This window comes from Plasmodium malariae (genome assembly GCF_900090045.1).
Source record: "Plasmodium malariae genome assembly, chromosome: 14".
Taxonomy (NCBI): domain Eukaryota; phylum Apicomplexa; class Aconoidasida; order Haemosporida; family Plasmodiidae; genus Plasmodium; species Plasmodium malariae.
This window is the reverse complement of record NC_041788.1, coordinates 2,165,217-2,193,187: the sequence shown is the minus strand read 5'-3', so window position 1 is coordinate 2,193,187 and position 27,971 is coordinate 2,165,217. Positions and strand designations below refer to the sequence as shown.

The 27,971-nt window shown below is 27.8% G+C and overlaps 3 protein-coding genes across 3 annotated transcripts; 2 read left to right on the top strand and 1 right to left on the bottom strand.

The window, feature by feature from the left end:
- Nucleotides 1-306: 306 nt before the first annotated feature.
- On the top strand, nucleotides 307-15,317 carry PmUG01_14057800 (conserved Plasmodium protein, unknown function; the record flags this gene model as incomplete). The annotated part of the gene is given in 5 exon segments (XM_029008153.1): nucleotides 307-12,891; nucleotides 12,906-14,459; nucleotides 14,620-14,734; nucleotides 15,000-15,079; nucleotides 15,273-15,317. 5 exon segments carry the CDS (start codon nucleotides 307-309, stop codon nucleotides 15,315-15,317), a joined length of 14,379 nt encoding a protein of 4,792 aa, XP_028864471.1.
- Nucleotides 15,318-15,389: 72 nt separating this feature from the next.
- On the bottom strand, nucleotides 15,390-21,435 carry PmUG01_14057700 (phospholipid-transporting ATPase, putative; the record flags this gene model as incomplete). The annotated part of the gene is given in 7 exon segments (XM_029008152.1): nucleotides 15,390-15,603; nucleotides 15,775-15,899; nucleotides 16,062-16,244; nucleotides 16,427-16,780; nucleotides 17,030-17,332; nucleotides 17,492-18,172; nucleotides 18,187-21,435. The coding sequence occupies 7 exon segments, from the start codon at nucleotides 21,433-21,435 to the stop codon at nucleotides 15,390-15,392; spliced, it is 5,109 nt and encodes a 1,702-aa protein (XP_028864470.1).
- Nucleotides 21,436-23,835: 2,400 nt separating this feature from the next.
- On the top strand, nucleotides 23,836-27,765 carry PmUG01_14057600 (DNA gyrase subunit A, putative; the record flags this gene model as incomplete). Its single annotated transcript, XM_029008151.1, has 1 exon — nucleotides 23,836-27,765. One exon carries the CDS (start codon nucleotides 23,836-23,838, stop codon nucleotides 27,763-27,765), a length of 3,930 nt encoding a protein of 1,309 aa, XP_028864469.1.
- Between the last annotated feature and the right edge of the window lie 206 nt (nucleotides 27,766-27,971).

The window sequence follows — 27,971 nt, the reverse complement described above, 5'->3', positions numbered from 1 at the left end:
TGGTAGCTTAAGCATTGTGTTTCATTCGTCCACATAAGTACATATATACGTATGAATGTATATATTCAGCATTACAGTGCACAACTGTCGAGTATGCAGAAAGATCTAGTGTGAATAGAACTATATAACTGACATATACTCCATATTTGTATAGATATGCACACTTGTATGTAGGATAAGCATTTGTGAAGGGGCATACATATATGTTTATATGATGGGTTCATCCACATGTGTGGTCGAAAAATATGGGCATGTAACATATGACAAATAACACCTACCGCATAAGACATATCCGATTGGCACAGAATGGAAAAACCAACATGTACAGTTTGTGGACATACACAGTTTAGGTTAGAAGAAGGACAGTTTGTATGTAATAAGTGTCATTATGTTAGCGATAAAATTTTGGAGCATTTTGATGATGATTTTGGGGAAATATCAATAAATGAAGATACGAATTGTGAAAGTCTTGAAAAGGATGTATATGATATCATTAAGAAATTGTACAAAGATAAAAATTTAATTAATAATTTAACAAAATATGTTTTTAAGGAAAATGATGAGTTTTTTATTAATTTTCAAAAAGCACTAATAAGTTTTATAAATACATTTGTTTCATTACACAAATTACCCGTATATATATATGATGAAATTAAAAAAATATGGTTTCATTTAATAGAATTGAATAGTAAACATTTGAATATTTATACTCCTTTTGGAGCTGTACAAGAATCATCGATTAAATATATTTATGAAGTTATTAGAGTAAAAAAAATGACAGAAGTTTTAGAAAAAATGACAAAAGATATAAATGTGAATGATGTTATTAAAAAAGTGACAAAAAAAATGGGATTAAGTAAAATTTCTTATTTTTTTAATATGCAAAAAAAATATATTAATAAAACTAGTGCATTTATGGAATTTTGTCCAAAGAAAAGTGAAATAAATAAAAAATTCCATGTTCGCTTGTTAAATATTTACAAAAAAACGAATCTACTAGATAACGAAAAAAATAATAAAGAGATTTATATAAAATTTAATAATGTTATAAATACTTTAAAACAGGCAAAAATACATAACGAAAATAAAACTCTACATAATAAGGAAAATAATAATTTTAACTCCATCAACAAGGAACCGCATAACGTCAAGTATGGATTAAACTACAACAATGATTATAGTAAACATGCTAATAAGAATAATGTGCCGATGGTGGAATATGCATTTAGAAAGACCTCGGTAGATATGTTTGATCTAGAAAATGATGAAAACTTTGAAAATAATAAGAATTTTGAAAATTCTGAAAATATCGGTCAAGACGAATATCGTAATGAGTTCAGAAGTGTAGACAATTTTAATGATGCTGTGAATGATCCGGATATTTCGGATGTGGTTGCAGCCAGCAAAGGAGATGCTGCTGACAAAGCCGATACTCCTAACAAAACCAATACTTCTAACAGAGCCGATACTTCCAACAAAGCCGATACTTCCAACAAAGCCGATACTTCCAACAAAGCCGATACTTCCAACAAAGCCGATACTTCCAACAAAGCCGATACTTCCAACAAAGCCGATACTGCTAACAGAGGGGATGATTTCATAAAGGACGAAAATTTTTTAGATGCTGAACGTGTGTACCATTTCTATTCGTCCTACTTAATTAATAAAATTATGCATTACAGGAATTTATCGAATCCAACAGTAAAATATGTATCTTCCTATTATATGAATAGATCGACAAATTATAACGATCTAATTAGTTTAATATACGAGCATGATTTTTTGTATTATATACGTGAAGAGTTAAGAAGTAAATGTGATATTGAGTATTTATCCTATTATGATATATTACAGGTTTTTAAAGGAAAATATGATCATTTAATATCTGCTTCTCCTAATAAGGAAAAATATCAAAGTAGTTGTCGTAATCATAATATGAAAGACATTAGAAATAGGAAAGACAAAAGGGGCATACTTCATTATGATATGCCTTTGAAACAAAATGTAGAAAACGATTTTTCGGAAGATAAGAATGCTTATAATTTGAATGAACTGAAAAATAACGAAATTGTTGACGTGGATGATTTTGCTTTTGACAGCAATTTTAAGACAGAGGATAAAGCAAACGGTGGGTATGAGGTACAGAAAGAAGGTCAAAAATGGGGATTAGTAGAAGGGCCAATGGAGAGACTAGTAGAAGGGCCAATGGAGGGACTAGTAGAAGGGCCAATGGAGGAACTAGTAGAAGGGCCAATGGAGGAACTAGTAGAAGGGCCAATGGAGAGACTAGTAAAAGGGCCAAAGGAACGACCAATAGAAGGACCTGAAGAGGATAATTTTGAGGATTATTTAACAGATGGCGAAATATTTGAATATAAAAGCGAATTAAATTATCAAGCACATAACAATCGTTTATATCCCAATACAGAGAATAATTTTTTTGACGTGAACAATTCAGAAAATAGTAGAATATTTGAGTATGAGACAGAAAAGATGAAAAATGAAAAAAAATTAAATGTTCTCAATAGCACATATGAACAAAATGATGTGGTTAAAACAAATGAAAAAAATAAAGATATGGAACCTAATGGTGTAGCAGGTGATGATGTTGAAAATGTTTTGAAAAAGTATATAAAATATGTTGAACTGAATAAAGGTAGCAATAAACTAAATTTAATAGATAAGTCTGTTGTAGCTGTCAATTCTGTATTTGATGAAGAGCTGCGTGAAAATGAAAGCATACTAAATGGAATAGAAGGAGAAGGAGAAGAAGGTGAAAAAGAAAGGAATAGGAGTTACTCTCCATTAATATTAACAAGTAACGAAACAAGAAAAGATCGGAATGTTTCTGAACAGCAAAACCCGTTCTCAAGCTACATGTATTATTTTAACGATGATAGAAGTGAACATTTTGAAGATGGCGATGCAGATGACGATGAGGATGGAGTTTCAAATGACGTTCGAGATGTCCTTCAAGATAGATCTATTTTATCAAAACTTCCATTAGCATCTGAAAAGAAGGAGGAACAAAAATTGAATGATATTAACTGTCCAAATCTTGATATTAGAAGTAATAGAATCGACGCATTCAGTGCTAACAAGGACCATCTAATGTCTAACCATAGCTTGCACGACGATCTAAAGGATAGCTTGAGTGAAAAGATGGAACAACAAAGCTACTTGAAGAATAGCAAGGATAACTACGTAAAGACGAGCTCCCCTGATAATATGATACACATGATGCCTACAATACGTATGGACGTATATAAAAAATTAGAATTCGTGAACAAGTTAAAAAAAGAAAGTAAGGCACACATAAGGAAAAATTATTATAACAATGGGTTAAATAACAAAAAGGTGAATTTAAATAAAGCGTTTTTATTTTTATATAAGCGTATTTTAAAAAAGAAGAAAAATAATGAAGAGGAGAAAGTGGAGCATGATAAAGAAGGAGAAGAAAAGGATGGAAAGGACGAAAAAGAGTTGAAAAATAAAGAGGTTTATATTGAGGAAAAGTATATGATAGACTCCTTCATATTTGATGATGTGTACAAAGGTGTTTTGTACATATCTAGTATCAGTAGATTTCGAACGTTGGCAGTTAAACATATATACAAAGAGTACGTTAATTTTTTTTTAAACGATTACAAGTATTATTTAAAAGATGTAGAGGCGTATAAATTTTGTTATAATTTTACGTTCGATTTACTGTTATATATATTATATTATTGTTTCAGTAGATTACATATTTATTGTTTACCGCATAATATGAAGAATTATATTAACGCAGATCATTTTAATATGTATAGAATATTTAATAACGTATCAGATAAATTTAGTTCTTTATATAAAGAAAAGGTTTTATTTAATTTCCCCCTTAAAAATCCCCATTTCTGTGAATTGAAAAAATATTTTTTTATGAGAAATTTAAAAAGTTGTATTCCTTTTATATGCATTCATTATTATGAGCATAATAACAAGTTTTACATGGACGAAAATGATAATAACGCGAACAGCAGTAATAACGCAGATAACACTAATGACGGTAATACGAATGATGAAGGGGAAGATCTGAAATTGTATAAAGTAATATATCCTAAAAAATTAAGACTGACCTACGCTAGTTTGCGTAAATATGGTCATGTTATAAATACCGTATGGTTAAAATCCTTAGAAAATTTTAACGGACAAGTAATAGTAAATTTATACTCCTTAATTAATGATTTAATATATAAATTTCAACTTCCTAATATTATTCAGATATATTCATTGAAATTATTAAATATGGTTATATTTAAGTATAGATTTTACCAATTCTTATATCGCGTATTTACAAAGAAATATGATGATATGCACATAGAATTAAATAAATTTTACACATATGATAAAATATATAAGGATTGTGTAACCTATTTTAGTGCAGCATTATCATCTGTTTATTTTATAAATGAAGCAAATAATTTTATTTTATATCTAATGAAAAAAGAATATTATATAAATAAAAAATATATTGAAACTAAAAAGTATATAACCTCTAAAGATGGAACTGTGAATTTTAAAGTCTATAATAAAATTAATCATTTCTATAGGCAAAAATTCTTTTATACATTTTGTGGTATTCAAACCTCAGCATATCTAATCAGAAAATGCTTTTACTATTTGGCTGCAGCTTGTGTAATAATTTCTTGTAAACTCTATTATCCTATGTTTTCCAATGATTTTTTCAACTATCAAAATATGTTTATAAAAGACAAATTTGAAAGTTTTCATCTGAACAATCATTACAAGTGTCATATGCAACAGGATATTCATTTTTACAATAAGCAGTTCATACCTATTTGCAAATCCAGTAATAAAAAAGAGCGAAAACCCACAAACTCTAAAAACAGTGAACCGGTCTGTGAAAGGCACCATGATCAAGGCAGCAGGAATGAACAAATAAATGTCAACATGAATGAAGAAAAAAACTACAATGCTGATGATGCCTCCCTCGAGAAGGAAGTAATGCGCGCATTTAGAAAAATAGACAGAGAAGAAAATAAAAATAAAAATAAAAATAAGGTATTGAACAAAAGAGATGTTAATCAAAGGGAAAACATCGTATCGGGACATCCTAAAGGGAAGAGAAAACGTTCCCTTTCACTGAATAAAGAGGACGATTCGGGAAAATTTTGCAAAATTAAAAAATTAAAAGGTAGTAATAACAGTAAGGTTGCACAAATTGGTAACGAGGATGTGTACGGCAATAACGAGGATGTATGCGGCAATAACGAGGATGTGTACGGCAATAACGAGGATGTATGCGGCAATAACGAGGATGTATGCGGCAATAACGAGGATGTATGCGGCGATAACGAGGATGTATGCGGCAATAACGAGGATGTACGCTGCAATTACGAGGACGAAAGGAGCCAGCTATATTTTGATCAAAACAGAAATGAAAATAGCGGAAATGCAAATCTTCATGAGGGTGTCTCTTACAGTGAAAACAAAACAACAGACAGAGAAATAGATGATGCTTATGAATGGTATAGTGAAGTATTAATTGAAGCTTCAGAGGAGAAAAAATATTTTGTACAATACTTAAACAAAAACTCAAAAGTTTTTAAAGACAACTTACTTACCGATTTTTTTAACAGTGATTCTTGTAGTGAGAATTTTAATAATTTCATATTTTCGGATGAAACCGATTTACTGGATGGGTCATCTAATGGTAAAACAGTCATTGACAAAAAAAAAAAAAAGGAGGTGATGGTAGAAAAAGAAGCGATAGGGATGAAAGAAATGGTGGAAGCGAAGGAGAAGGGGGAGAGAGAGCATAAGAGGAAAAGAAAGCGGAGGAGAAGGAGGAGGAGGAAACAGATGATAAAAGGAATACACTTCAAATCGTCAAAACAAAAATGTAATTACTTTTTTGTGCCCATCCCACATATTTTGAAATTCTTTTTAAATTGTGGAAAATATTATAATATGAGATCATTCGACAGGTTAATTGTACGGGAAGGGAAAGAATTTCATAAGTACAATCCTCAGAAAGATAAAGAATATAGTAGCATGGAAGAAGGGGAAGAAAACATATTTGAAAAAATTATTCATGAAAATGTTTGCAAAGAGGAAGTAGTAGTAGAAAACAACATACAAACGAAAAAAAAAGGTAATAATAGTTGTATATATAAAGGTGTTGAAAGTAGAAATAAAATATATGCACATATCAAAAGCAGTAAAAGTTATTCACAGATTTTAAGTAAAAATACAGGATTAAATAAAGGTACGAAAAACGTAAACAATAATCATATTATACTTAAACAAAATATATATTGTTGTAAAGATCAGCTATATAAGGAGAAAGATAAAAAGCTTGTTAGTAATAAGTATAATGATTTGCAACATCTCAAAAATATTTTGAAAATTCTTTTCATAAGTGACTATCCTCACCATTTAAATTATTTCAATTTCAACGTTAAGTCGCTCATCTTTTATAGTTTAGTTTACCAGTTGAGAAATAAGAAGGGGCATTTTTCATATATCTCAACGAGTGGAAGTACTGCACAGGCAAGTACTGCAAGTGGATGTAATACCAGTGCACATAATATGCAATATGATTTTTCGCCAAAATATATTTCATTAATTATGCACAAACTCTTCCGAGAGGTGGCACAGGGTAAGGACAAGTCCGTGGCCAGGGGAATTCCGGCGGAAGAGGGAATATTAAACGGTGTTATTGGTAGAGGCGAAAGGGATACCACTGACAAAGAGGGAAACGTGGATAAAGGCAAAGAGGGAAACGTGGATAAAGACAAAGAGGGAAACGTGGATAAAGACAAAGAGGGAAACATGGATAAAGACAAAGAGGGAGACGTGGATAGGGAGGAACGAGGCGCCAACCCAGGCATGAATGCTCCAAGTGGACCGGAAGAAGTAGGAAAATTCGAGTTTGTAAATTTTAATGACGAAATTATGCAGCAGTTCATAAAGTCAAGTGAGAACTTTGAAAAGAAGAGAAGTCTGCACCAATTTTTGAGGAACAACTGCTATGATAGTGATAATGAAAAAAAAATAGGTGAAAATAAGGAATCGGCAAAAATTACCCATATGCGTTTAGTACATACAAAGTATTATGAAAACACTTTGTTTTGTTATATAATGAAGGAATATTTCGAGAACCTAAAGGATTTATATATGTTTGAATATTTTTCGGATATATTAAATATTTTTATTGATCATTCATGGAATATTTATCAATCACTATTTTTATATTATCAATTAAATAGTTCCATTTATCTCTATATTAACTGCTTAGGGCAATACTTAAATATGCTTGAATTTTTCTTTGTTATAATAAATAAGAGAGAGCATATTAATGCAAATTGTTTTAACGCTTTTTACAGAAATAGGTATATAAATAAAAGAAAAAGACTTTATTATACAATCAAAATGCTATCTTTTATTTTTCAATTCCTTATAGCTTTAAATCGTGTAAAATGTTGTATGCCATCTTATGTTCTAAGACATTTAGGAAATTTCAGTGCTCCCAATGATTATACAGTTTGCTATAAAACAAAGTATTCAAATCTAGCATACAAAATAGTTTTAAATGAACAAAATATTCTTTCTAGTATTGTAAAATATGGATATGAATATATGAAAAGTGCTTTATATAACACGTTTAATAATAAAGAAATCAAAAAAAAATTGCTTACAAAAATGAGAAATATGTATACAAAATTAATAAATTTAATTAAAATATCATATATTGAATTTGATTATATTCATAGCTATGTTTTACCAATTAGACATAACATGATGTTTCACATAGTAATATTAAATGCAAATTTTTTTTTAATTAGTTTTAATGATACCTTAGAATTAATTAAGAATAACTATTCTGCTTTTATTGAAAATTATTGTAAAAATTTCATTAGCTACAGCTGCAACAATTCAAATGATGATGTACTTCTTCTTTCAGTCGAAAGAACAGAAAACAAAGGACAAGGCAAAAATATTGATCAAATAAACATTAATAATAAAGGTCAAAGGGTACGAATAAGACATAATAAAGGAAAATATCTGAATAAAACAAACCAGTTTCTCTATAAATATATGTATCTCCTTAATCACCTCAAGGGAAGGAAAAAATATCTCCCCCATTTGTTTAACTACAATTTAATTTCATCAGATGTTAATGAACAGAGTAGTATCTATTATCTTTGCAACCCTAAATCAGATGCAGTAAGTACTTGTATGAATTTCTTGTCTACAAATAGGTATGACAATGGACAAGAAAATTCTAATTATGGAAATAAAATATTATGTAATAACAAACTAAATGAACCCAAATTTTTAAAACAAAAAAAAATATACATTTCCAATAATTTTAATGATTTGCATTTATTTAAAGATGATTATTATAATATTGGATCGGAAGGAGTTATCCATTTTGCGAGAAGTTTTGCCAAATTTTTTACGAAATACAAGAAAAAAATTAAAGATCCAAGTAGTATATTTCTTTTATATTATTGGAGTTGTTGCACAAATTTGTTGAAAACAAATAAATTTACATGGAACGAACTGAGAATAAGTAATCAATTAGCAAATCGTATATTTCACAGCTTTTTAATGTACTCCTTAAAGGGAAATCATAATGGCAAAAAGAGTTTTTATACCCGTAAATATAAGCTTTTTGATTATTGTGCATTATTTGAACACATACTAGATATGGAATACTGCTTATTACGAAATAGGGGGTTCACATGTGCTTGTCGGAAGAGAGGCAGAACGAGTAATGGTAAAGAATTACTTTTTGATGAGAATATGAAATATACAAAGGAGAACCTCAATTCATTTGGCACTGAAGAAAAAGTGGAGGTAGAAGTGGGAGAGGACTATAATGATGACAATGTGGAAGACAAAGGAAAATCCATCATCAGTAGAAAACGTAGTTGTACATCAGAATTATGTGGAACCTTGGACTACATGTGTTGTATGTCATATGACAGAACAGCAAAATGGTTAGACTTATCAGATGTTCATAACGGCTTTGTAAAATATGCAAAGGGTATTATTAGCAAAACGCAGATATATGATAACGTCCTAAATAAATTGATGTACTTTAATATAGATGATGAAATGTTTTTGAGAGATGTAAATGAAGAAGTTCAAGATTATGCATTTAGTAAGAGCAATCGAAGGGATAGTACTACTATACGTTTAAAAAAGAAAAAAAAAAAAAAATTCTTCCCATATGAAAATTTTACCAATTCGATAATAATAGATGATTTTATTAATACTAATAAACAATTTTTTTTAATAAAAAATGTGAACTATTTTTGCAAGAATGTAAAAAATTTTTTTCGAAGTAGAGATACAATGTTCAAAGGTCATAACTCCATTATAACACAATATATTAAAGAAGATAAAAGAAGAAGAAGAAGAAAAAAAAGAAACTATTACAGCTCTTGTAAAGAAATAGTATCGAAATATTTTTCCTCAGAAAAAAATTTAGGCAATTCTATTTTTTGTGAAAAATATGTAAAGGGTAAAATGAATATTCATGTTGACACTGATACGACTACGTTACCATTTGACCTTATGGGTTTGGATAATTCAGGGAGTTGTATGATCCCAAAAAATTTAAAGAAATACGATAACCATTTAAGAGAGGTATTGAACCATTTTAGTCATACACTGAATTCTACATTGTATAAAAATTGTAAAAATATTTTTTCTAATATTCCCATAAATTATAGTTTATACAACCAATTAGAAAAAAGATTTAGAAAGAGGTTTAATTTGAAGGAAAATATAAAAATGGAGTTTTACAATTTCATAAATGACAAATTTTTTAATTATAGAGGAGATGGCATGCCTGCCAGAAGTGGCATGTGTGGAAGCAGTAAAGACGAAGGGACAAACGAAGGGAATCATAACGAAGAGATGCACAATAACAACCATAGCGATGATGAATTTATGTATGTTTCTACAGATGCTGATTCTTACAAAAGTGATACAGTCTTTTACCCCATAAAACTAAAGGAACAAATGGACTATTCCTACTTTAAGCAATATTTAAAAAAGAGCATAATTTACGTAAATGCCCGTACTAAGGGAAAAAATATGTGCATTTTTTGTAACTGTGCCCATTTTAAGGACAAAATGAAAGGTGTTGATTCGCTTGTTCATAAAAATGAGCTCCTTGTTTACGATTTTTACAAAATATATACAAACATTTTTCAGCAATTAAACAATACTTTTAGTGAAAATAATAATAGTAATGGGAATAAAACCTACTTATCGGAAATCGTACAACAACCCATTTTCGAATGGCATAATAACCTTAACTTTTATGACTCCTCTATATTTTTTCATAACAGATGTTATAATTTTAAGTGCACAAAGAGGAGCCAAAAAGAGGAGAACAAGAGGAAGAAGAGCATACAGGGAAATAATACAAAGAAATGGAAAGTGCATCAAAAGGATGAAAAATGGGACTTGAAAAGAAAAAAAGAAAAAAATGAAAAGGTGGAAAATAATCTAAAGAGCCGAATATATCGAATGAGTCAAACGGACCAAATGAACCATACGGACCAATTGAGCCAAACGCACCAAATGAACCATACGGACCAAATGAGCCAAACGCACCAAATGAACCATACGGACCAAATGAGTCAAACGGACCAAATGAGTCAAACGGACCAAACGAGTCAAACGGACCAAATGAACCAAACGAACCAAACGAACCAAATGAACCATACGAACCAAATGAACCAAATGAGCCAAATCGAATATATTCCGGGTGAAGACTATGATGACAAAAGCAGCCTTAGGGCTAAGAAAAATGACGTTGTACCTGAGTATACAAAAAGGAGGAGACTAAGTAAAAATGGGGAGGATGAAATTCCAGAAGACAAAATAACTTCAACAAGTGATAAGAGTTGCTTTAAAAATAGACATATGTATAATATAAATTTTGCTTATGAAAAGTGTAGTAATACACATTTCGACATTTTAAGGAAGAAAAAATCATATATTTGCGTATATAACGATCGCACCTATTTCAATATTAATGATACATCAATTGCAGCGGAGGTAAGGAAGAGCGATAAATATGAAAAATCTCATGTAAACTATGTGTTCAACCGAAATGTGCACTTTGAGTTTAATTCACCTTTAAATTGCTTTATTTTAAGGTTAAAAAATGCGTACATAAAAAAAAAAAATAAAAATGTGTATACTAATGTTAGAAGAAAAGAAATATATAAAATGAAATATGTCCAAAATGTTCACAGAACAAAGAAATATACTTATTTTTTATTCTCTTGTTTTATATATCCTATGAATCAAATTATAAAAATAATCTATCTTTTTTCCATACGATATTTTACTACTCTATTTCTCAAAACTGTTAATTATTTAAATTACGCAAAAATAGATATGAAGTTAGTACAATTTTTAGGTAGTAATGAATATGAAATACTTAAGTCTGTTTTTTATAATTTTACTCTACCGCATAGTTTAAACTCCTTATTTGATATATTAAGATTCAGAGGACATTACATTAATCCTTTTTCCCTACTAGGCAGTATTTATTATATAAGAGAAATAAAAATGATATGTTCATATTTTAAACTGCACTGTGTACATTTTTTCAACACTCTACACAATATAGCAACAATAGAAAACTATAGAAATGAGAAGGACCTTTTTAACCTTGATAATAATGTTATTCATAAGAGGGAAATTGAGGCAGCAGTGTCTTTGGATGAATGCAACGAATTGTCATATAAGGAAAGGAAAGATGGGAAAACAACAAAAGAAGGGGAAGGTAAAAAAACCATAGTAGCTATAGGAGCAAAAGAAATGGAAGAAAATGAAAAGGTTGCAAGATTTAGCATAATAAACGCATTTAAATGCATTAATAAGAATAGACAGAAATATACTACAAAAACTTTTATGCCAAATTATAATAATAGTTTAGTAATGAAATTTACGGATGATATACAATGTAATATAAAAGACCAAAAGATAATAGAATTTTTCGAAAGTATAAAGGGGAATGCTAGTATTAGCAACGAATTAAATGAAATAATAAAATTAGAAACTACTTTATATGACAAATTATTTAATGTTAACAAAAAAAAGAAGATGTATAATAAAAAGTACTCACAAGAGGCTAAAGAGGATGACAAGACCATAGATCCTGCCCAATTTTACTCATCAAATTTAACGAATATTTCTTGTGTACTATTGCGTGAAGAAAAAAAAAAAAAAAAAAAAAAATGTAATAGTAGCAGTAGCGAAAACAATAATGTAAACAATATTTTCAAAAAAAGAAAGAAACTTAAAGGACCACAATTAAAAGCAATTGGTTACGTAAACAATCATATAAAAGTACAAAGAGAAGAAAATAAATTCAAGAAATTATATCATTACATAATGACGAAAAATGAAACAGATTATTCTAGTACGTTACAAATTTATAAAAACAAAGAGATAAAATCTAATTTGATAGAAACAAGTAAACATACAAAAACATATGATATAACAAGTGCTGAAAATATACTACTTTCTAATAATGTAAGTATAAATGATGTTGGTATGAACAAGCAAAGAGATGATGAGCAGGAAATGCAGTGTATAAAAGATGATACTAATATCATTGAAAAAAATGTTAATTGTGTAGTTACTAGTAATAATGTAATTGATAGCAGAGCAAGTTGTAACGTGAATCCTACTCATAACAGTAATAATACTAGAAACGCAGGTAAGAATTATAATGATGATAAGGATACTCAGTGGGAAATGATTGAAGAAGTAGAGAAGGATAATGGGAATGAAAATGAAAATGAGGAATACGCAAATGGAAAGGAAAAATGTGCAAAAAAAAAAAAAAAAAGAAAAGAAAAAAAAAAAATATTGATGAGATATACGAAAAATGCTTTATGAAAGATTCACATGAAGAAAGAATAAAAGACTTTTCTAAACCCTCAGAAACGATTAATTTATATAATGTTCTCATAAATTTTTTAAATAATCAATCTTTGTTAAGAAATGATTCAATAACATATGAAAAGTTTAGGAAGAAAAATATTATCGAGTTTAACCACATTGTATACAGAGAGTTTACAATACATACTAATTACTATGCGGAATCATATAATAAAAGTACATTAAATAAATTTATTTCTCTTTTTTATAACAATAATTTTAAAGATAATTATTTAAAGGGGGAAATAAAGAAATATGCTAATGGAAGGAAAGAAGAAAGGAGTTACTCACAAAAAGAAAAAAGCATTCTTCATGCAAGTCATGTAAATTATCATATAAATGATCGCATACATGATCATGTAAATGGTAATCTAAATTTTAATAGTAAAGACAGAGAACAGAAAGTGAACGAATCATCATATCAGTTGCATGACTACGCCGATATAGAAGTAGAAACTTCATCAGATTTTGAACTGAATGGACATTGGGTGGAGGAAGATACTATCAAGCACGTAAACGAGAATGTTAACAACTCCAGGGGTTATAATTCATTTATGCTGCTGAGGGGTAGCAAAAATGCGGAAGATAAAAGAAACAGTAGTAAAAAAGGAGTAGAAAAAATATATGGAAATCAAATGGAAGAAATGGAAAAAATGTATGGTGAAGAAATGATAGGAGACAACATATACGAATTCTATGAGAGTTCAAATGATTTGTTATTTATGCAAAACGAAAAATTTAAAGATAATAGAGATGATGATCCTTTAAATAACGAATATAACAGCTCACGCTGTTCTTTTAATTCGGATTATTATGATACTAGCGATTTTAGTGAAGCAAATGATGATAAGGACAATGACTATATACACTGTTCCTTCTACTTACACAAACCAATATATATATTTGATGAAGAAAAGCAAGAAGAGGAAGAAATTTACTCCAACAAATGCTACAAAAATTGTTCTTCTGAAGGTTCTGAAGGGGATATCGATATAACGGTAGGCACTTCCATACCTTTAAGTAGAAATAAAAAGAATAATTGGAAAAAACATTCTTTTAAAAATAGTAAAAAATTAAGGAAAATACACAATAAATTAATTCAAAAAATAGACTATGATAAAAGTATTAGTAAAAAATTATATAAGCTGTATGACAAGAGTAACAACTTTATAATGAGTGATTACAAATGTTCAAAATATAGAAACGTTTGGGTAAATTTTGCTAAAAATTGTGTAAGGAAAAGGAAGAATATTAACAGCATATTCAGAGGCGATGCTTTCCTTATTAATAGTGTTTCTAATAATACTTACACATATGATCAGGATATTAGAACACTAGTACACATATATAAAAGGCAAAAAATGTACATTAAATATATGAAGCAAAAATATATTTCGAAAAAGTATAAACATTCATTCCCGTGGATTGGAGATAATATTTTTATTTGCCCCAATAACGTTGATAAGTACATTATGGTAATGTAACCTAATTCCAGTTTTAACTTCCTTCTAATAGAATTGTTATCCCATACGCACACATACATAATACATACATACATACATACACATATATATATACATATATATAATGTTATATCTCCGTTATACTCGGACATTTTTACTTATTCATTCGTAGGCGGGCTATAGTGCAGTGTTGCTCCACCAAAATACTTCCTACTTAAAAAATTACAACTACCATTCGGTCAGCGTTAATATACCACTGAATTTTATATTCGAAACAAGGAATTTAAGTTAAAAAAAAAAGAAAATTAATAATAATTGAATGAAAAAAAAAAAAAAATTGTAAAAAGTAGCTGCAAAATGTACTTAATTATTATGGGACAATATTTTATTAAAAATAAGTGCAGCTTATTATTTTAAAATAACACACATATGTGTACACACACATATGCATATATATATACATATACACACAATTATGTGCACACATATATACACACATATGTAAACATATATATACAAACATATGAATGTATGCATGTGGTTCTTTTTCAGAGCATTTATGCGTAATGATGTGTTTGCTGATAAAGGCCTTTAGCTCGTACTTGGATTGCACATCTATCGATTTAATTCAGGTAATCGTCTTTTTTAATTTTCATAATTCTTAAAAGGTTTTTATAATAATGAGCACCTATGCCCACATGCATACATGTATAGGTGTATACATATATATATACGTATATTCGACATATTTATACACATGCTACGCGTTACAAAATATGTATAACACCTTATCATATACGACTTATATACTATTTCACTTTATAGGCTTGTAAAGAAATTGAAAGAGCGTTTAACTGGTTTAATCAATAGAATGGTCTATATCACTCGAAAAAGGGTAAAATCTGACAGATCCAAAAACTGCGTAGCTGATATTTTAATATCTCATGCAAGTTTAAAAAATTGAGAAGGCGTAATAATATTTTTTACTTTTTTAATTATATAAAAAGGTAACCAAGCGAAGAGAACAATTAATATAACTTTGTACCAAAACATAACTGACATGATTTGCATAATATCGAAATAGTTCCTCAGTATGAACATCGAAAAAATGTAAACAATGAAGGAGCACAAATTTGCCGATATCATTAATGGGTGCCTATAAAAGGGTAAAGCGTACAACACATGTGCATGTGTGTACGTACATGTACGAGTATATATATGTACACGCACGTACAATCATACGAACATATGCATATATTTGCGTTTTATCTTGTTTTGCGTGCAAAATTTAAGAATAAACGGTAAATAAAACTTTTTGTAGTTTAACCATGATTCCACTTCCAAATGTATATTCATTATTTCTAAAACAATTAAGGACGAAAATGATATGTTTATAAGATTGTTGTAGTTATCGTTGAACAATTTCAGCGCTCCCAGCATAACAACAGTTCCCTGCAGCAAAACATGAAAATGACAATTTAATTAAATATATACAAATACGCACTACGGTCATTTGCATCCATATGCGCAAATTTTTGCATGTGTATACGGAAATATGTACATAATTACATATATAAGTAAATACGCGAAGATATTCGCGAATAAGCTCATTACCTGAAAAATAGATATCCACACGATAATAAAAAAGGACTTAAGATCCAACTTCCTTTTATGCTTTTTATTTTTATAAATTTCTGGGTACAAATATATCAAGTTTTTCTTTATCTTTATATCCAGCAGAAGGGACAAAAAGGGCGCAGTTGTGTAGTAAGTCGTGTAACCAATTTGCAACCAACCCTAAAAATATACACAAAAGTATATACATACAATATATATACATATATATATTATGTATGCAAAAATTTATAAACTGATAAATACAAATATTATACACACATGTTCGTGTGTTCACTTTTTCTTTTCCACAATCTATGCATGTACATTCTTTTTTCTCTTCTTTTCTCGTAATGTGCACTAACTTGAAAAATTGAAACGGGAATACTGAAAAAAATATAACTGTATATAAATTGCAAATAGGTTAAAATAAATCCCCTGTGAATTAAAAAGGAGCATAGGGATGATGTTTGCAAAAAAGTATTATTCCCATAATAAAGTATTAACTTTTTTATGTTTTTAAATTTTGAAACAATTATATCACTATCATGAACAACTTGTTTTCCTTCTTTTCCTAATACACCAATACCAATATCTGCCGACTGAATCATAGCAACATCATTACCCCCGTCACCTATACACAAAATTTTCTTTCTCTTAATTGTTTTTATTAAAACCGCAATTTCCTTCTTCTCTATAGGGCTACACCTGCAGCAAACCTGCGTGGATGGGAAATGAAGAAATAATGATGGGAAAATGGCAATAAATATATGAACAAATGGAGAAAGAATACGAAAAAAAAAGAAAAAAGGAGGAACAAACGGATAAACATTTCATGTCGCACATAGTAACAAACAAGCAAATATCGCGAAGCACTACTTTCCTATGATTTTCACTCTAGGAAAAAAGAACTATATATCATCTTTATTAATATTTTCATATTTTAATGTTTTCTGTAAATGTATTACCACTGCACGTGCATTTGCCGCGAAATCGACAAAGGCATTAGGAATATATTTAATACAATTTTGTATGATAATATTATCAAAAAATAAAACATAGGAATCTATATTATTTAAAATGGAGTTAAACTCTCTTATTAGGTTAGAAGTGCTCTTAATATTTTCATGCCTGAATATGTAAATATTGTGCTTCTTCTTTTTTATATTAGCATTTTTGCAAATACATATTGCTGTTTCTATTTTGTCTCCTGTCAACACCCAGACTTTTATGCCACTGTTGTACAGCATCTCGATGGTCTTTCCAACTCCCTGCAATGAAAGAAGCACACAAAAATGTGCACATATATACGCGTATGCGCCAATATATGCATATATATATATATGCAGACGTATACAAATATGTGCACATACATCTATATGCGCAAGACACGCAGAAAAGGCTGTTAGATGGGTTATTTTTCTTCTTACCTCCTGTAACTTGTCCTCAACACCGGTTATTGCCAACACCTTGATATTCTTTTCAACATAATCTAATATATTTTCTAGTTGTCCTTTGACATCCTTGTTTTTGTTATATAGTGTGGAAAAGTTGTGGAAAAACTGCTCTTCTATATTTAAAAATCCATGAACTAAAACTCGTAACCCCAGATTTGAGAGATGATCACTCTCTTCATATATAAATGTTTTATATTTTTCATGGCATTTTTTTATTAATATATTGTCTGCACCTTTAATGAAGAAGTAGATATTTCTATTTTTTATATTTCTCACAAAAATACTCATTCTTTTCGTTTCTGAGGAAAAGGGTATATGTAATAATATATCATATTCGAGAATGATATTTTTATATTTAATTTCAATTTTACTAGCTGTTTTTTTTTTTAAAATAAAACCACAATTAGTTGCATATTTTAAGAAGGCTAGTTCATCAGGGGAAGAACACTGATAACTTACATCTGAGTGCGAAAACGTTTCGGCATCTTCTGAGCTGTTGGATTCAAAATAATTCTTATCGTAAGTAAATTTACTATTAGTATTATTTTCTACATTTTTGTCCTTTTTATTCATTTTGCTATCTTTTTTTTTACTCCTTCTATTGACTTTTAGTATATAATAAAAATTTTTTTGAAAATCTTTTTCTTTATGTTCTTTTTTTTTTTTGCCTTTTCTTTGCTATTATTTTCTTTTGCTAATGTTCTAATATTATTACAAATGAGAAAGGATAAAAACGTTTGAAATACTCTATGTTTTTTTAAAAACTCGATATCTTCTACATTATCATTATAATAATCTAATGGGTCTGATTTATATTTTAAAAATTCATCTACCATTTGTTCTACTTTTTTCTTTTTTTCCATATGAATAATATTATTTTTCTTTAACATATCAGTTCTTTTTTGTGCCATGTTTTGATTTAATCCTAAATTATTTTGTTTAAATATTTTGATATTCATATCACGGAAATTGTTTTCCGCAAAATTAGACTTACCATGTTGACTAAAATTACCATAGTCAAAATCATCTTCATCATTAATATTAATATGTTCAACGACATTTGCCTTACTCAGCTGTCGTAATGTTTGCATATCATTCTTATTCTTACCACTCTCTATATCATAATTAAAAGCTGCATAATCATTACCTTTATTATTCATTTTACTTCTTCGATCATGTTTTGAATAATTAGAAGACAGTTGTAAAGATGAAGCATCTACATCTTCATTTATATCATCTAAATTGTACGAAAGCATATTTTTATTATAATTTGCTTTAACTTTATTTTCCATATTATTCTGTAACATATTTTTTTCACTCTCTGCATGTATAACATCTAAACCGATATGTATTACTTTAAGTACCATAACATTTTCGGTCAACGTTCCTGTTTTATCAGTAAAAATATAATCCACATCACCAAAATTTTCAATAATTGAACTATTTTTTATTATTGTTGTTTCTATTTCTTTATCCTTCTGAATTACAAATGTGTAATATATTTTAGCAATATTCAAATTAACACTTAATGATATAGGTATAACAGAAGAAAATAATAAAACAAAACGAATAAAATTCAAATACCACAAATGGTTTAATTTGATTGAGCACATATACATAGAAAATAGAGCTAGTATAATAAATAAAAAAAGAGTTATCACATTCAACTTCTTATCTATCATTCCTCGCTTCATTTTACTAATTTGTGTACTCATATTCACCCTTGTATCACTTCCTGTATATATAACTAAACATATAACATCTGAACTGGTTATAACTGAGTTAAATAGGATAAAGTTGTCATAACTTAACTTCTTTCTATAATTAACATTATAAAAATTAAAATTATCTTCATTATTAAATACACTACACATGCTTCTATCATTAACATAACTGTTATTATTATTATTATTATTATTATTATTATTACTATTATTATTATTTTTATTATTATTATTATTATTATTATTATTATTATTACTATTATTATTATTATTATTTTTATTATTATTATTATTATTACTATTATTATTATTTTTATTATTATTATTATTTTTTGCAGCATTTAATCTTTCTAATTCTCCTGCTCCTCCTTTTTCAACATCTACAAATTTTACTATATCTTTTTCTTTATTAATTTCTTTTTTGTTATACATATAATCAGTGTCTTTTGCTTCGGTTTCTTCTAAATTCATGTATCCTTTATCTATTAATTTCCTTTTATCATCATCTTCAGTATAAGCATATGTATTCACTTCATCATAAGCGTCTCTATTCTTTTGATTATTTTTATTACAATGTTCATCTATTTCTTCCTCTTCTTCATCACTTCCATTCTCATCATCATCATCATCCTCATCGTCTTCATCAAATTCGTCATCATCGTCGTCGTATTCTTCCTCTTCATCCGCATAGTCTTCGTTCGGTTCTATATCTACTCCTTCATCTTTTGCTAAATCGAAGGAATAATTTAAAAGTTGATTGTCATTTAGGCCATTATTATTATTTTCAACCGTTTTAAAATCACCATAAGGGTTATACTTAAATATAACAAAGGACCCTTCGATTTTGTAAATATCATTCTTTGGTTGTTCTATAATAAATAATATATCAATCGTGAAAAAATCTTTTAATCTTTTAAAATTTTGAAATATATGAATAGGATATTTAATTTTCCAATCAGTTTCTCCATCAATCTTGTCCGTCTTCACATAGGTATAGTTAGCTGTTTCGTTGGACGCACTTTTGTCACTACTCTTCTTTTTTCTCTTTTTCTTTTTTTTCTTGTTGTTCTTACTGCTCTTCCTCTTACTACTACCACTTCCGCTATTATCATTGTTAACGTTAGTGTTCATGTTAGTGTTCATGTTAGTGTTCATGTTAGTGTTCATGTTAGTGTTACCGTTACTGTTATTGTTATCATAACTGTTATTGTTACAGTTGTTAGTGTTGCTATTATTGTTGTTATCTCCATCACTATCACTACTAATACTACTAGTATTGTTGTTGCTTTTTTTTTTTTTTTTTTTTTTCTTTTTCGTTTGTGCGTCATTTTTTGAGTTTAATCCATTAATATCATTCTTATGACTAATCTGGTCTTTGTCCTTTAACATATAACTTTTTTCTTTCATTCCATTTTGTGATTTTTCATTTTCACTAAACAACAAATTATTACTAGTTTCACTGTAATTATTATTTGACTCATTATATCGATCATCAATTAATTCATTGTCAATATTTTTATTGAAATGGTAATAACTTTTATTTATTTTATTATACACATTGGAGTTTTTGTTTAATTTTATATTACCAAATAGCTTCTTCTCTTCTACCTTAAATGTATATTCTTCATTTTTATTTAAATTTCTTAGTAAGATACAATCTGCTGGAGCTCTTTGTTTTGACTTAATTAAAATGATATCCCCCACTTTTATATCTTTTGAATATATTTTTTCAAAATTTCCATTTTCTAAAAGTGCGTAATATATTTCATTATTGTTTTCTAAATCTTTTATAAATCTTTTAAGATCATCTACTACCTCATTTATTAAGCTAATGAAAATAATAAAGATAAGAGGTGCTACAAATGTAAATACATATCCTGTATTAAATATTGGTATTATTTGCAAAAGTGATACACATAAATAAAATAAATTTAAAAAATCAGCAAATTGATAAAATAAAAATAAAGGTATAAATGATAAAACGGTATATTTTGTACTTCTTATTTTATTATCACAAAAAAATTTTGGAGATGTTCTTCCATGGATATTTACATATCTCTCTCTTTTTTTGTTTTTTTTATTATAAAAATGGTTAAAGAGCTTGTATAATAAATAGGAGAAAAAATATTTTATTTTCCCTACTTTTTTACTCAAAACAAAACGTAGTCTTCTTAACTCTTCATCATCTACCATCTTGCTTCTCAATATATTCAACGCTACTGTCCCCTTAAATTTCTGTTTTCTTTTTGTAACACGTTATTCCCTTTTCCCACACAAAAGGTTGACATGTACGTCTACGCACAACTGTGCTTATGTATACGTATAAAGATGAATGTATATATATATGGATGGACACGGAGGTACGTAAATATGTTTGCGTATTTCTGTAAGTATGTGTATATAAAACAATATACGTAACAAAAAAACAAAAGTTCAATTTATTTACTTTTTTTTTTTTTTTTTTTTTTTTTTGTTTTACCCCCCTTTATCCTCTTTATTCTCTTTTTCGTTTCTCTCTTTAATATTACAGTATTAAATGCGTGAATATAACATATGAACAAATTTTGAAGAATAATTACTCATCATTTTAAAACTCAAAATTCAAGAAGCATAGATAATGCTTGTTCTTATATAAAGTAGTTCGTTCATGAGCTGAAGATAAGCACATCGTATGGCACACTTACATGTGCATATTGTACATATACATATGTGTATATATATATATATATACAAATACGGGAACGCACATATGCATATATAACTGCATATATATATATATGTATAAATCTAGTACATCAGCTAACAGCTAAAACAGACGGAAAGCACTACGGTCAACAAAAATATCTTATATTTCTGTTTTATTTACGTTCTAAATATGTGAATAAATTCATAAAAAAATACATAAATTAAACCTTTAAAAATAAATCAAACAAGTGAAAAAACATCAGTCCTTTTGTTTTTTTCTTCCTTAAGTATGTTTTAATTGTAACGGAATTTCTTCAATTTCGTTGGTTTTGCTCTTTTAGTTTCTTTTTTTTTTCTCTTTTTCCTGTAATTATCGTTTTACATACATACATATATATATACATACATATATATATACATACATATATATATACATACACTTACATACATTTATATACATACATTTATATACATATATTTATATACATACATTTATGTACATACATTTATATAAATACAATTATATACGTACATTTATGAACATACATATATGTATATATATTTATATATATACATGAGTATATATAATTTAATATAACAAAGAAAATATAAATGTTTCTTATATTCGGAATAAAGCAAAATATAAAAATTATTTTAGAATTTCTTTATAAATGGTATAATAGTCAAAAATGAGCAATAATATATAATAAAAAGCAATATTAATTTATTTGTAACTGCTATTATTAGTGTTACTAATATTTTTTTTCTTTTTATATAAATTTGTAATTTATTAAAATAATAAAAATCCTTTTTTACCCTGTTTATTAACAAATATGCGCATAAATTATTAATTAGGTGAATTTTTTTTTTTTTTTTTTTTTTTTTGAACCCCCCTTTAAAACTTTGCAGGGAATTTTCGAATTCTCATATTTGTTTTCTCCTTGCGAAATATACATGATGTAATTTTAAGAGTAGCAAAGTTTTTTGTTTTTTATAGGTAAAAAGGTATTAAAAAACTTGACTACAGAGAGTATTTTTTTTTTTTTTTTTTTTTTTTTTTTTTTTTAAATAATTATTAAAAATTAGTTTATGAAATTAAAACATATATTATAAAATAGAATGCAAAATGAATGCTGAAATCACAAATATATATTTTGTTAAAAGTACATTGTCAATTTTGTCCTAAAAGCCCAACAACACTAACAGATTTGGAATTACCCTTATTTTAACAAATATAAGCAAAAGAAAAAAATACATGCATGTGAGCGGCCTTTAAAATACGAGTTACACAGTACATTTAAATGGAAGGTGTATCCATACATAAGTATACATATATATATGTGTACATGTTTATACGTGTATATGCTTATACGTGTATACTCATATTTCCATGCATGTGTGTATTTTCAAGAGGTTAAGGGCGTGAATTTTTTACGCAGGCTACCATAGCCAAAAATTCACAAAATTAAAGTATTACTTATTTTTTAGAATTAAACATTTGTTATAAAATAATGTGAGAATGGTTATAAAAAAGAAAAGAAGAAAGAATTTTTTTAAGAAGTAAAAAAAGGGTAAATGTTAGGAAAGAAAAAAAATATAAAAAAAGCGCAAAGACATTAGTTATAATTTTGAATAAACATGTAAATATATTTACGACAAAAATAGTATAAGCGTGAAAGTACAAATTTTTGAAAACTATGTGTTTGCTTGTTTGATATTGAACTAGTATGCGCACTCATGCGAATGTACATGAATTTAAATGTAGGTATTCGTATATGTATATGTATGTGTTTATGTATATATATATATGTACCCTTTTTAAGGAAAGATATTATCCATTTTTTGGTCTTTTTTCAGTATTGACGAGCGAGGTCAGGTTACTTAGATACGTATGTACATACGAATATTATGTCGTTTAATTTTACCTTTATTTTTCTCCTTGAACTATTTTTTTTTTTATCAGTAATTAACCCTAGCTTTTTCTTTATAAAAAGCGAAAAAATTCATTTATCATGTAACAACACGCCAAAAAAGAATAAAACTTTTTTTATAAAAAATGTACATGGATATTTAAGAAAAACATATTTAAAAAATATCAGTCTTCGTAAATTAAAAAACAATAAGTTATTCACTAGGATATTCGAAAAAAAAAAATTCATCAATAAGAAGCTTATTTCCATTTTGCGTGCAAAAAGAGAAGATGAAACTTATGGAGCACAGGATGGGGGAAAAAACCTGAGGGGAGTAGCCGCTGATATGATAAATGAAGCCATAGAAAAAGTGGTAAGCGGACAAGAAGGGGGGGGCATGTCAAGGAAGGAAAAGAAGCGAAGCAATGTGAACCGTGCACGCGAAAATAAAGAAGGACGAGGAAAAGAAGAAAAGGAAGAAGAGGAAGACGAAAAAGATGAAGAAGATGAAGAAGATGAAGAAGATGAAGAAGATGAAGTGGATGAATTAGATGAATTAGATGAATCAGATGAAGTAGGTGAAGTAGGTGAAGTAGGTGAAGTAGATAAAGAAGGAAGAACAGAGCAAGTGGACGCACTTATTAAGGAGAGCTTGAAATGTATCAAGGGGGAATATTATGACGTAGAAATATGCGAATTACTATCCAAAAGTTTTTTATCGTATGCTAATTTTTTAATTCTTAATAGATGTTTATGTGATTATCGGGATGGGCTAAAAACAGTACAAAGAAGAATTATTTGGAGTATGCATGAAATAAATAAAGGAGTGGTGAAAAGAAGTTACAAAAAATGTGCAAGGATAGTTGGTGAAGTTATAGGTAAATATCATCCACATGGAGATAAGAGTGTTTATGATGCTTTAGTAAGATTAGCACAGAAACACCATAATAACAATTTGTTGATAAAGGGGTATGGAAATTTTGGATCAGTTGAATATAATGCTGCTGCTATGAGATATACAGAAGCAAAAATTTCTAATTTTTGTTATGATATTTTATTAAACGAAATAAATAATGAAAATATAGAATATATGAGAAATTTTGATGGTAATGAAAAGGAACCTAAAGTGTTGTGTAGTAAAATTCCTCTTCTCCTAATTAATGGATGTTCAGGTATTGCTGTAAGTATATTAAGTAATATACCATGTCACAACTTAATTGATGTTATTAACTGCTCAATAAACTTTTTACTAAACCCAGACATTACAAATGATGATTTGTTTAATATTATTAAAGGACCTGATTTCTCAACTGGTGGTATAGTTATTAGTAAAAAAAATGTGTTAAAAAATATGTACAGTACAGGTAAAGGTAATATAGAAATAAGGAGTAATGTTTTCTATGAGTATACACAAAATGATAAAACTTATACAAATCATATAAATGACCTAATATCTTTAGACTCTTCTGAACAGGACAAAGGGAGTAAAAAACTGATCATAAAAAATTTACCGCCAAATGTAAAACCGAATGAATTAATCGAAAATATTATCAACTTATTAAATGAGAAAAAATATGAACATGATAATATATTATTGAAAATACGAGATGAAAGTGAAAAAGAAGATATGAGGATTGTACTGGAACTTCGAAAAAGTTGTCAAATAGAACAAATATATAATTTTTTGTCCTTTTTATTTAAATACACCCATATGCAGATTAATTATCATTGCAATTTTGTATGTATTGGATATGAAAATAGCTACACACAATTTTCTTTAAAATCTTTTTTTCAACTGTGGTCAGAAAATAGAATAAAATTTGTAAAAAAAAATTATCAAATAAAAAATAAAAATTTACAAAAAGAACTTGATATTATAGACTTATATCTGATTATACAAAAGAAAATTCTACAAATTATTTCTTTCTTTCAAAAAAAACAAAATATCGAAGAAATTAAAATTTTTTTGAAAAATAATTTTAAACTAAATGATGAACAAATTAAGTATATCTTATCCATGAAAATACAAAAATTAATAAATATAAAAAATATTGATTTTGTAAGCCAAAAAAATAAAATTATTGCTCAAATGAAAGTAAATCAAAATATTATTAACAACGTGCACGAAATTAAAAAAGTAATCATTGACGAATTAACATATATAAAAAATAAATACGGAATTAATAAATTACATACAAATGATGTTCCAGTAAATATTAAGTATAAGTATACATATATCAATCACGACAAAAACGCCAATAATTGGAATATAGGAAGTGGAATAAAGCAAAAGGACACTCATGAGAAAATCACATTTTCAGTGGACCCAAATGACAGCAACAATGGTGCTGATAATGACACAATTAACGAAATGAAAAATCAACTAATTAAGGATGAGAAACCGAATATGGAAATAGTTGGAAGGAAAAGAAAAAGACTAATTGGAGAGAGGGGAAATAACAATGAGTGTGAAGAAAGCACAGATGAACAAAAGAAAAATCGAATAGATGATTTAAGCAAATATGTAAACAATAGTACATTAACAATTTCAAATGACGGTGAACACTTGGCGAAGAGTTCACTGAATATACAGTACAGAAATACGTACATAGACTCATTAGATAGGAATGATAAAGATTTATACAACAATGATGAAGTGCTAATTTTAATTACATACGGGGGATACATAAAAAAAATAAAGATAAATGAAAAATTGAAAAATCATTTAAATAATATTATTAAGTTGTCCAATGCTAAATACATTTTAAAAGAAAATGAAGAGAACTTAAACGAAAAAAAAAGAAAAGCTAAAAATAAAGGAGATCAAGATGGAAGTAAAGTTGATACAACGAATATGGAAGGAGACACGGATAGTAGCAGTGATATCAAGAACAGTAGTAACAGTTATAAAATAAAAAAAAGTATTCTTTGTAGAAACAAAGATAAAATATTACTAACAGACAATCTTAATAAGGCATTTCTTTTAAATGTGTGTGATTTACATTTGTCCTCATACGATTCCAAAGGAATTGCTATTAATCAGATCATTAAGTGCTCAAAGAATATAACTGGAATGACAAAATTTGACGAAAATAAAAAATACCTTATCGTTTGTAGTGAAAATGGAAAAATGAAAGTAATAAATAATGATGTGTTTTTAAAAAAAAAAAAAAAAGGAATAAAACTTTTTAAAAATAAGAAAAATATTTATTTTAGTTACTGTAATTTTGATGATAATTGTATAGTAGGGACAAAGAATGGTTATATAATACAATTTCCACTAAGTTGTTTTAAAATCTCTAAAAAAAACTCACTAGGTAATAAATGCATATTTCTAGGTAAAAATGATAAAGTGGTAGACCTGCTGTCCTATGAGAATAATGAAAAAAATATAAAAAATTTTAAAATTATATTTCTTTCAAGAAATGGATTTGGAAAAATGATTAATCTCAATGAATTGAAAATACAAAAAAAGAAAGGGAAGGGTTATAAAATTATGAAATTTAAAAAGGCCAAAATTAAAAGTAAAATTAATAGTAACAACGTAACTATTACAAATTGTCAAGAAAAACAGAGCGAAGTGAAAGAAAAGAGTGATAAACAAGAAAAATTAGAAGTAATAAGTGGACTAACGAAATTGGATGAATTACCTGTAGATGCAAAAGAAAGAAGTATACCCACAGTTGATGAGAATAGAAAAAATTTCATGCATAATGCTGATATGGATGAATTTTTAGGATTCAAATTATACGATATAACAAAAAAGAAAGAAAATGATTTACTTATTATGATTACAGATCATGCCGTTCTTATTAGAAAAAATATGTCTTTATTAAAAAAAAAAAGTAGGAAACACTCATCTCAAATTTATGCAAAATTGAATAAGATTAATAAACTGGTTTATTTCGACATTTTGCAGTTGTCCTGAGATCGTGTGCGTGTGAATTCGTTGATTATGCCTGAATATTTAACTTTCATTTGTGCGAATATTCGAAGCATTTTATGTTCTTCTCCCTTGTAAAGCATACATACATGCATTTGTGTGCTTGTGCTTATATATATGCATATATATGTATTTATATATTTATGTAATATTTTCCCCGGTATACCTATTTTACGCAGTTACCCCTTTTG